Source organism: Perognathus longimembris, chromosome 6 (genome assembly GCF_023159225.1).
Source record: "Perognathus longimembris pacificus isolate PPM17 chromosome 6, ASM2315922v1, whole genome shotgun sequence".
NCBI classification, from domain to species: Eukaryota; Metazoa; Chordata; class Mammalia; order Rodentia; family Heteromyidae; genus Perognathus; species Perognathus longimembris.
The window spans coordinates 66,892,196-66,903,293 of record NC_063166.1 but is presented as its reverse complement, the minus strand read 5'-3'; the positions used below and the strand labels follow the sequence as shown (position 1 = coordinate 66,903,293).

The window sequence follows — 11,098 nt, the reverse complement described above, 5'->3', positions numbered from 1 at the left end:
CCCCAATTAGCCATCAGAAAACTGCAAGTGGCTCAAGTGGTGGTAGAGGGCTAGCCTTGAGCAAAAGGAGCTCAGGGACAGCACCCAGGCCTAGAGTTCAAGGCCTAGAACCAGCCAAAAACACAATAACAACAGAAAAAGCATCTGTAACTGAATGTGTGCAGATTTTTCTTGCCATTATGCCCTACATGGTGCAGTGTAACACATATGAAGATTTAGATTGGGTTCACTACAGCAGGTAAGAAGACATGGTGTAAAATCTGCAGAAGGATGCTCACTGGCTTGCAAATACCACCCCATTCTGTATAGGGACTTGGTGTCCACAGATGTCAGAATACAAGGGGGGGGGGGGAGTCCCAAACTAGTCCCGCATGGGGACCAAGGGATGACTGTAACAACCCAGATGCCCTGCTGGCCTGTGTGACTCTGGCTGTGTCTGCAGAGGGGTGAGAGCACCAGAAGGCTGCGCTAGCACACGAGGTGAGGAGAGATGAAGAACACGAAGCAAGCCCCTTGCTCTGTACCACTGCACCCACCTCTCTGCCCACTGCAGTAGGGGATTTTTTTTTTCTTCCGGAGCCCCACTTTCACCGCAAAGAAGGGATGGGGCAATCTGAGCTACTTAGCATCTTTCATACCATAAATATCTGTGGACAATAAAAGACTCAAGCCACATAGCCAGATATGGCTGCAGATGCCTGTAATCTCAGCACTCAGGAAGGTGATGGAGATAAGGAAAATCATGAGTTTGAGAGCAGCCTGGGGTATATAGTAAGACCCTGTATGTTTTTTTTTTTTTTTGTTTTTTGGCCAGTCCTGGGCCTTGGACTCAGGGCCTGAGCACTGTCCCTGGCTTCTTCCCGCTCAAGGCTAGCACTCTGCCACTTGAGCCACAGCGCCGCTTCTGGCCGTTTTCTGTATATGTGGTGCTGGGGAATCGAACCTAGGGCCTCGTGTATCCGAGGCAGGCACTCTTGCCACTAGGCTATATCCCCAGCCCCTATAGTAAGACCCTGTAAAAACCACTGTAAACCCTGTAAATCCACATTTTCACACAAATGCAGGGGTTCACAGATCCCACAAAATGGCTATAAACTCCAGTGTAGCTAACAGGAGGCAGTGTGGGGCTGTGTTTAAGCTTCTGGGCTCAAGCGCACAGAGACACACAGCTGTGGCCCTTTTCCCGGCTGTCCCACCCAGCTGTTTTAGGGCGCAAACCTCTCTGAGCCCCAGACTTTATAATACTAGAATAAGCCATTAAGCTCCCTCATGGGTGGCAGGCTTTGGTGGGAAGAGGTTAGGCCGCACGGCCTTCTGATATAAAGGCAGCATCCAGTCTCGTCTCGGAGTATACCATGCTACGCCCCGACTCTGTCCCAACGCCATCAAAGTTGGGTCTCGGACTTCCGGTCCCACATCAGATTCTGCAGGTGTGGCAGGGAGATCACAGGTGTGCAACTAGCCACTACCTCCCAAGTGTGACAGGAACACTTCCCTCCCTTTCCAACTGGGGGCTAAACCAGATCCTAAAGACAGATGGACAGCCGTGTGTGTGTGTGTGTGCGTGTGCATGTGCACGCCCCTAAAGTGAGAGGATCACAGAGTCCAGGAGTTCAAGACCAGCCTGAGCAACAGCTTGAGACGCCATGAAGTGGGGCGAGGTTACCTCTCTGACTTTTGCCTCAGTGCCCATGCCCCACCCCCCTGCCCTTGCTGTCCCTGTGGCCCCTGGATCCCCTGGCCCGCGGGGGTCCAGCATGGCCGGGGAGGGAATCCTTGGTGCCAGGAGGACGGGAAGGTACCGATCCCCTGGGCACCGATGGCGGGAAGCGTGGTCCCCAGCGTCCCAGCAACTGGCTGGTGGCACAGATGGAGAGGGGTGGACCGTGGGGCCTCACTGGGGCACCGGAAGACCCCCTTCCACGCCCCCTGGAAGCACACGGCGCAGTGGGGCTCTTCAGGGTAAGGCCCTGGGGGCGGGGGGGGGACTGCAAGAACCCCCCGGCCCAGGAGAGCTCTGCACCAGCCCAGAGATGGGCTGGAACACACTCAGACACAACACCCTTGAACCCCAATCCACCCTGGGGACAGCAACCCCTCTCCATCTCCCCTCTGGTGCCTTTCCTCCCACCTCGCAGGGAAGTTAGACACACACCCCCAGTCCTGCACCGCGGAGCCTCAGCACGAGGGGGGAACCTGTGTGCTCCCAGCCCTTTTTGGGGGGACCTCCAGCAGGGCTAGCAGCCCCTTCTTGACATCATTGTCCAAGCACGCTCCCTTCCACCAGGACTCCTGTTTCCCCTGAGCCACCACCCCAACACCCACGTCAGCCGCCTCCAGCTCCGCCTCTGTGCCTCCTCTTGCCTTCCATAGCAAGTAGCACCCAGGCACCGTCCTCCCCATGGCCGAGTCCCCTGCCCCCCCCCCCCCCAGCTCCTGGGTGGGCCTGCCTGGCCATCTCCCCAACTCCTGGATGCACTAACAGCTTTCCTGAGCCTGGCCTCCCTCCTCCACGCCTGTTTTCCTCCTACCTCCCAGGCCCTGCCCTCCTTCCCGCCTCTCACCACCATCCCGGCTGTGTTCCCAGACCTCCTTCCTCAATCTCCCCCCTCCTTCTCCACGGGCCGTGGGGCAGCTCCAAGCCTCTCCTCCCTGCCCCAAGCCTGCTGGTCTCACTGTCTGCCAGACACGGCTTCTTAGACAGCCCCTCCCCCTCAGCCAGAACCACACTCACCAGCTCCCCCACACCCCCACACCCCCTCGACTGAACCCTGCTGCTCACCATTCTCCAATCCCATTGCACCCCATTTCAGAGCTCTCCACCCCGGCTCTTCTCGCACATGTTGAATTCCTTTCCACATTTCCCCCAGGACAGCTACTGTGACCTCTCTGGGCTTCCTGCTTCCCTGGCCCTCAGCTGTTCCCTCCGTCCTCCAGAGTCCTTTCTAAATGCAACCATGGTCTCAACACTCTTCTCCCCAGAGGCCTTGCCCAGGTGACAAAGTCCCAGCTCCTCAAGCCTGGCCTCAAAGCCAACCAGAGCTGTCTCCACCACCACCACAACCTTATCTCTGGGCCACTCCTTTTCCTCCTCAACTTCAGTTCTTTCACATTCTAGATGCTTCTTCTCTCACCACTAGGGATTTTTACATGCTTTTCCTCATCTCCACCTTCTCCCCGCCACTGTGCCCATCACCCCAGCCTCAGCTTCACTCACTCACAGAGTCAATTCACTCCTCAGCAATACTGGGCACAGTGCCTGGCATGTAGTAGGTGCTCAATAAGTGTTGAACAGTATTTCCTAAGTATTTCCTAAGACTGACTTACTACTGTTCAAAGGAAGAGCCTCCTTCTGGTGCTCCCTCCTGTCCCTTCATCTGCCACAACACACCCGTGATTCCTCAGCTTCCAGACCTCCTGGTGCCCCAGAGTCCATGGGATCAAGCTTAGGACACTCATCATCTGGCTGCAACCAGCTGTCTTCCCTAAGTCGTCCTCCTCTTTCCCCCAGCACGTACAGCTTGCAAACGCTTCTGCTCCCTCTCACGTACTCGTCAGCCCAAAGCCAAGTGTTACATTGCTTTGGTGACTGTGTCGTGGACATGCAGAATAGCATGTGGTGCAGGGGATGGCACCCCCAGTCGCATGCATAATCATGTGTGTTACCACAGAGCCATAAATAATTTGGTACACTTCAAGCCCACGTCAGACAGGGCCAGTCCCTGCCTTGTTCATCCAGCTCTTGTGCTGCAAACCAGTTTCAATAGTGCCACGTGTGCGTGCGTGCGTGCGTGCGTGTGTGTGTGTGTGTGTGTGTGTGTGTGTGTGTGTGCTGGCTCTGGACTTGAAGCCAGGACCTAAGTGCTATCGCCTGAGCTTTTTGTGCTCAAGGGTGGTGCTCTACCACTTACGCCACAACTCTACTTTTGGCTTTTTAGTGGTTAACTGGAGACAAGAGTCGCAAGGACTTTGTTGCCAGGGCTGGTTTTGAACCATGATCCTCAAACCTCAGGCATGTGAGTAGCTAGGATTTCTGGTGTAAGCCTCTGGCACCTACATCTTTGTGCTTTTCTTTGGTGATACCACTGTTTAGAAAGACCCCATGCATGTTCCTGATGCACACACGGTGATGGGCCTCGCTCATAAACTTTGTTCAAGCATGAGGTGTAGGGCTAGAGGAATGAGTTCAATGCTAACACTGGTGTGACCAGTGGCTTGCAGGAATCTGGCCGTTTCCCCTAGGAACAGTGGCCATGTTCACATGCTCAGTGTTGGTGGAGACTTAATGAATAATGAGGAAAATCAGCTGTACACACCCCCTCAGACACACAAGCCCAACTCCAGCAAGCTCCAGCTGCTTGCTGTTCCTGAGCTGCACCGTGCCCTTCCGCACTGCCAGACTGCTGGTTCCCTGGGCCATGGAGGTTGGTCACCTGGCCAGAACCGAGCACCACCCATGCCAGGCAGAGCCCTGGGCCCGGGGATGCCGCAGTGAACAGCACAAAGCTCCTTCTGGTCATGCTGGGGCACGCTCTGCCCTCGTGCCCACATTGCCTGCAAGTCAGATGACAAGTACCACGAATAAGCGCTGTAACAAATAGGCTCCGAGGGCTGGGAATATGGCTTAGTAGTAGAATGCTCGCCTTGCATGCATGAAGCCCTGGGTTTGATTCCTCAGCACCACATAAACAGAAAAGGCCGGAAGTGGCGCTGTGGCTCAAGTGGCAGAGTGCTAGCCTTGAGCCAAAAGATACCAGGGACAGTGCTCAGGACCTGAGTCCAAGCCCCAGGACTGGCAAAAAACGAAACAAACAAATAGGCTCGTGTACCTGGTACTTTGGTCTACCACCACAGCACACACAACAGTCACAACAAATCCAGGCTTCAAAAGGACCTCTCTGTAGGCTCCCAACACAAGAATGGAGGCTTTTCCATTTGGTTCCTATGTTACCCCATAGACCTGGAGTTTCATTCAGCAGTTCCAACCCCCCTGGGCCCTAGATCTAAGAAATACAAGCAGTACATCTCCTCATGCCTTCCCTTTTATAACCCCAGCCCAGCCACGTTATCCTGACTTTCACTTACCAATCCCTTTCCTGCCGCCTTTACACATGCTATTCCTCTTCCTTAGACTACCCATCTCAGAGCTTTCTTTCTTTTATTTTGGCCAGTCCTGGGGCTGGAACTCAGGGCCTGAGCACTGTCCCTGGCTTCCTTTTGCTCAACACTAGCATTCTTACCACTTGAGCCACAGTGCCACTTCTGGCTTATTTCTACATATGTGGTGCTGAGGAGTTGAACCCAGGGCTTTATGGATGGGAGGCAAGCACTCTACCACTAGGCCATATGTCAAACCCCAGCCTTCTTTCCATTCAGGTTTCAGTCCAATGTCAGCTCCTCAGAGGTGATCCTGTGGCCTCCAACATCCCCACGTGCCCTTCCTAGCTCCCATCCAACCAGCGGGCCTTCAGTCAGCCCAGACCTGCCTCTGCCCAGACGGGAATGTGTGGCCATTCCTGTGGGCCTCTACCCACCCCCACCATTATGGCTGGCCCTCTGGCCCACAGCCCAAGGTGGCTGCAGATGAGCCACAGAGGATGAGGAGAAGGAACAGCGACCCAGGCTGGCCCCGCCTGGCCCCTTGCTACTAGCTACCCTCCTCCCAGACCATTTGGCTGACCGTAATAGAACTGGGTCTCCTTGCCCACCTGCCTTCTGGTCAGCCTACTCCTGGATGTGGAGGTGGAGTGGGCTGGGGTGAAGGCGCCTCACCGCTTACCCTCCTTCCCCAGACTACCGGGTGCCCAGGCACCCACCTTCCCGGAGTCCAACCCTCCTAGGACTTCAGCAGCCCTGGTGAGGACTCTACAGGCCCCCTCTCTTGCAAACCACCATGCAGAAGTAGGGAGGGATCAGGGATGCCCAAAGCCCAGACTCCCCCAAACCTTCAGCACCCACATTGGAAGGCTTCCTTTATGTCAGCAGGCCTCCTAAGCTCTTGCATGGCCCAGTGAGATAGGTGCTGGCATTGCTCCCCACTTTATAGGTGCAGAAACCCCAACCCAGATGTTAACTGTTATGTAGGACCTTGACAGAGGTCACCCAGCTAGTCCCTCACAGGTCACAGCTCTATGGGGCAGAGGGAGGACAGACTCCCAGGCCCTGGCCATAGAGGCCACAACCCTCATGTGGGCTGCTGCTGGGTTGTTAGTTCGTTAAGCTCCTAGAAATGCACAGCCCAGGGCTGGGAGGGAAAGGTCAAGCGCTCTCTTATTGTCAGATGGCCCCAGAGCTGTTGTTTGCTACCTCTGCTGCTGGTGGTGCTGGTGGAGCTGGTGGAATTGTTACTTGTGCGCATGACACAAGTCTGCTTCCCCCGAGCTGCTGCTGGCTGACCGTGCGCTGAGCGGCTGCTGAGCCACCTGGAGCATGGTGCACGGCTGTGGGTGGCACCCGAGGGCGTCTTCGCCAAGCGCCTGTGCCAAGGCTGCGTGGACTGGCGGGGCGGGGCTGGCACGAGGCTGGATAGAGAGAGGGTGGGCTCACAGCCTGCTGCCCCTGAAGGTGGAGCTCGCCTTCACCTGGGAAATCCTCCTGCCAGCCACGTGCCTCCATTCCAAAGCCCCACAGGGTGACCAACCCAGCACCCCGATAGGTGGTGTCACCCACCTTCTGATGCCTCTGAGAACTCTGTCCAAGCAGGCCACTTCCTTGCCCCACACCCACTAACCCACCCCCACCCACTCCCACCCTCACCGACCTGGGGGGTGCCCTTGCCACAGCAGGTGTGGAGTCCTGGCACGCAAGTGCAGAGGAAGGACCCGGCAGCTGGGCAAAAGGCATCAGCTGGAAATTGAATTTGACCTGTAGCCCCACCTTACCGGAAATGGGCCAAGGAACCACTAAATTGCATGCTGAGAGCCCATTGTGCCGATGGCTGTTTATCCAGAGCCATACAACAGTTGCTTCATCAAAGCCGAATTTACCAGCTCATTAGATCACCCAGGCTGTTTAAAGCCAGGCAAACCCTTAGCAAGATTGCCTGCCTCTGAAGGGCTCTGAGTCTCCAGCTCCTGCCTCTTACCTGTGCCAGTAGCCCTCCTATCTATCTCTCTGTCTCTTGTTTGTGGAGACCCGTGAGTCCACAGAGGAAAATCTGAGCACTTGATGTTAAGCTCTGAACACCTGCTCCTATAGTCCTGGTGTAACTGAGGCCAGCTCCCAAACACAGCTGGCTCTAGGTTGGAGGTTAAAGTGGAAGTCCCTCCCTAAGCCCCACTGATCCTTGAAGAAAATACTTTGTAGGGAACTCTTGAGAAAGAAGGGGAGTCCCCGCTGCCTAGTGGGTGTAGTAATTTTTGTTTCCTTTTCTGATTTGGGGCTTTATGTCTCGGAACCCTCTTGTAGATACCAGCATAATGAATCTCCTTTCATGAGATCTGAATAAGCCACTTCATCTTTGGTGCACTGGAACTCATACATGGTAAGAACACACCAGTTCTACCACTGATCTCCAACCTCAGCCAGTAAGCCACTTGGGAGGGGAAACCATGAACCCACCAAGGACAGAAGTCACCCGATTGCTTTTTTTTTTTTTTTTTTTACAGTCACTCCACAGACATTCAGTGAACAGTGCTGGAGACTAACTAACAGAGCAAATAGCTCTCCATGCTCTCTTGAAGTTCACATCGTTTTCTAGCTGAGGTCCTAGGACTGTCCTTACTCCGGACTTGAAAATTTCATCATTCACTAGCTGTGTGATCTCAGGCAAGTTACTTAACTTCTCTGAGCCTCAGAACCCTCCCTCATCTATTCAAAAGAAGCCATGAGGACTTCCAGAACAGGGTTGGTGCAAGAAGTAGATGTTACCCCGAGGAGGTGACCACTGATATAGGAGTGAGGCAGGCAGGGGGTGATACTGACCCATTCGTCAGAGGGGCTGTCATCTGGACGTCGAGCTTGGGGACCCTCAGTGATAATCTACAGCATGTCAGGCTCCCCTAAAGTTCTGGCTTCTGTGTAAGGGAGCCTGTGCCCTCACCATGGTCAGGACAGAAAAGACCTGTCAGCTCCATTTTAGAATGGGGAAACAGACCTGGCTGAGAAGGACCTGGCTTAGAGGCCCTGATGGCTGTCCTCCCCTCTCTAGTCACTAGAGGGCGCCAGAGTGCAGCAGAACTGGGTAGTGCAGCCTCCTCTCGCTGTGCCCAAACCCCATTTGGGAGGAGGGCTGGGAACAGAGTGGCACCCAAGGCTCTCTGCCCTGCGGAGAGGAAAGGAAATGGGGGTGGGGAGGAGCGATGAGGGGTCCGGACTGGAGAGGAGACCCCTGGAGACGTCCCCACTCTATGGAATCTCTGCTCAGATTTTGCCTATCGGTGGTCTCTCATCAAATCAGCATGCTCCTTCCCCTTGTCCCACCTTGGTCCCTACCTGTGTCTCTCTGTAGCTCCTTCCTTCCTTCTTTCTGTCTGTCTGCAGATTCGTTCCTTGTCTCTCTCTATCTCAGAGATTCACCTTCTCCCAGCATTATGTCCCCTCTGCCTCCCTCTGCCTCTGTGTCGGTCCGCTTCATGTCTCACCTTTGCCTCTTTAAGTCTGTTTCTTTTTCTTCTCCGTCATTTTGTTTTTTCTCTGCCTCTGCTTCCTTAGGGTTCTGATCCTAGCTGGCTTGGCTTCTAACTTAATTTCACATCCTGTCCCTCCCCGGCCACCACCACCCAGCCTGTGTGAGCAGAGGGGGTTTCTCTTCTCCCACAGCTTCCTGGGCTTGGCCTCTCCTGCCCGCCCCTCTTGGGCCTTGGTGGGGGGGGGGTGGCGGTGAGGAGGAAGGGAGGGCAGCCTGGTCGGCCCACCCCTTTTTGCCTTTCCAGGCTGGGAGGCTGGGCCACTGGGCCTTTTAACAGCCCAGGCGGGCTGTGCCGGGCCCGGCCAACCCTGGATACCACCATGGAGCAGCAGCCCCCATCGGGGCCCCTGCCCCCCTCAGCTGAGCCCACCAAGCCCCCCTACAGCTACATAGCCCTGATTGCCATGGCTATCCAGAGCTCCCCGGGGCAGCGGGCCACTCTCAGTGGGATCTACCGCTACATCATGGGTCGCTTTGCCTTCTACCGCCACAACCGGCCCGGCTGGCAGAACAGCATCCGCCACAACCTGTCTCTCAACGAGTGCTTCGTCAAGGTGCCCCGCGATGACCGCAAGCCAGGCAAGGGCAGCTACTGGACGCTGGACCCCGACTGCCATGACATGTTCCAGCACGGCAGCTTCCTCCGCCGGCGCCGCCGCTTCACCCGGCGAGCAGGCGCCCAGGGCACCAAGGGCCCAGCCCGGGCAGCCCGTGGACCTCTCAGAGCCACCAGCCAGGACCTAGAAGTCCCCAACAGCACACCCGACAGACAGTGCCCATTCTCCTCAGAGCTGCCAGACCCCAAAGGCCTAAGCTTTGGGGGTGCCATGGGTGTCTTGCCAGCCACCATGGGCCCAACCACCACGGATGCCAGGCCTCGGCTGTCCACGGAGCCCAAAGAGTTGTGCATGCCCAAGGCTGCAGGCCCAGGGGGGGGCCCTGGGGCCACCTCGGCCTCTCCATGCCCAGCCTTTGGCTTTCCTGCCGGCTTCCCCTCCGAGGCTGAGGGTTTCAGCAAGGCTCCGACGCCCATCTTGGCCCCTGAAGCAGGCAGCGGGAGCAGCTACCAGTGCCGGCTGCAGGCGCTGAATTTCTGCATGGGGGCTGACCCAGGCCTTGACCACCTCTTGGCTGCCACGGCCCCAGCACCACCCACCCCGCCAGCTTCACTCCGGGCCCCACTCCCCCTGCCAGCGGACCCCAAGGAACCATGGGCGGCAGGGGGCTTCCCTGTGCAGGGGGGCCCCGGCTGCCCCCTGGGGCTGCCCCCGTGCCTATACCGGGCGCCAGGAATGTTCTTCTTCGAGTGAAGGCAGCCACACCTCTGCAGGGCCCCTCAAGGCTGAGCCCGGCTCCAGGGTGGGAGCACCCTGGAAGGACCCAGGCCTCCCAGAACAAGGACACGGCCAGTTCAGGAAGCCAAGACAGGAGCGGCCAACCCTCAGCCGGGCCTCCGCACAAACTCGGGGTGAGGGGAAGCTGGGCCCTTTGGGATTCACTCTGTGGCTGTCGAGGCCAATAAAGGCAATGTGCTGAAGAAGGTCGGCCTGCTGGATGGTTGGGGGGTGGCGAAGGGCAGGATGCTGGGTTTCTGTGTGGGGTGATTGTGGGTGGTATTGGGGAGGGGAGTGGGAACTGGAAGAAAATGTCTCACTTGTGGCTTTCTCCTGCTGGGGATTTTCTCTGGGAGTTTCCCAGGAAGGCAAAAGAAGAGAAAGTGGCAAAGGAGGAGGAGCAGAGGAGGGGTACACCCCAGAGAGAAACAAGCAGAGTAGAGTTGGGGCTGGCTCTCTAACCTCAAATTGTAGCTCAGTACCCCTCATGATGAGTGGTCATGCTCAGCAAAATGGCATCGCTTCTGCCCCTGGCTGTAGCTCTGTCTCCTGGGTGGCATGGACTATAAGCCCACTGACTGTAGTGGACACTGAGGCTCCCCAGCTAGCTCTAACGTCAGGTGGCACTGAGGAAACCATACCAGGTGCGTGGGGGTCTGACCTGCAGTTGAAGGGGATACAGGGCGGGGAAGGGGGGGCTGAGGCACAGCTCAGGGAGAGCTCACCCTTGTGGTCCTACCGTGGGCGCCACCAGCATGGGAAATGCTGGCATGCCAGGAGTACAAGGGTCTCTTGTGCAGACAGGGATGCCACGGCACAAAGACAGTGCTGACCTGCTTCTTAGGACTTTCCACCCTCAGGGGGACCTCTCCTGGGTTCCCCCTGCCTTCCTTGAGGTGTGCTGGGGCAGGGGCAGGGGCAGAGACAGGGTCTGTGGCTTCCATCAGAGATGAATACAGAGTTTTGATCTTCTAGCCACCCCCTTTGAATAAAAACAGGGGGCATGGGGTGCTCATGGCACCCCTCTGAGGACCAGAAACATGAAACCTCATTGTCACCCCCACCCCAGCATTGGGGACACCAGAGGCCATTGGTCTCCTCCTGGAGAAGGGGATGGGGATGTTGGGGGTTCCCC

The 11,098-nt window shown here is 56.6% G+C and overlaps 1 protein-coding gene across 1 annotated transcript; it reads left to right on the top strand.

Moving 5' to 3' along the window:
• Positions 1-8,949: 8,949 nt before the first annotated feature.
• On the top strand, positions 8,950-10,240 carry Foxs1 (forkhead box S1). Its single transcript, XM_048347449.1, has one exon. It carries the CDS (start codon positions 8,950-8,952, stop codon positions 9,937-9,939), a length of 990 nt encoding a protein of 329 aa, XP_048203406.1. The 3' UTR covers positions 9,940-10,240.
• The last annotated feature ends 858 nt before the right edge of the window (positions 10,241-11,098 follow it).

What these genes read in the sequence shown, in the direction of transcription:
- Foxs1 (XM_048347449.1), top strand. Translation starts at nt 8,950, where the DNA reads ATGGAGCAGCAGCCCCCATCGGGGCCCCTGCCCCCCTCAGCTGAGCCC.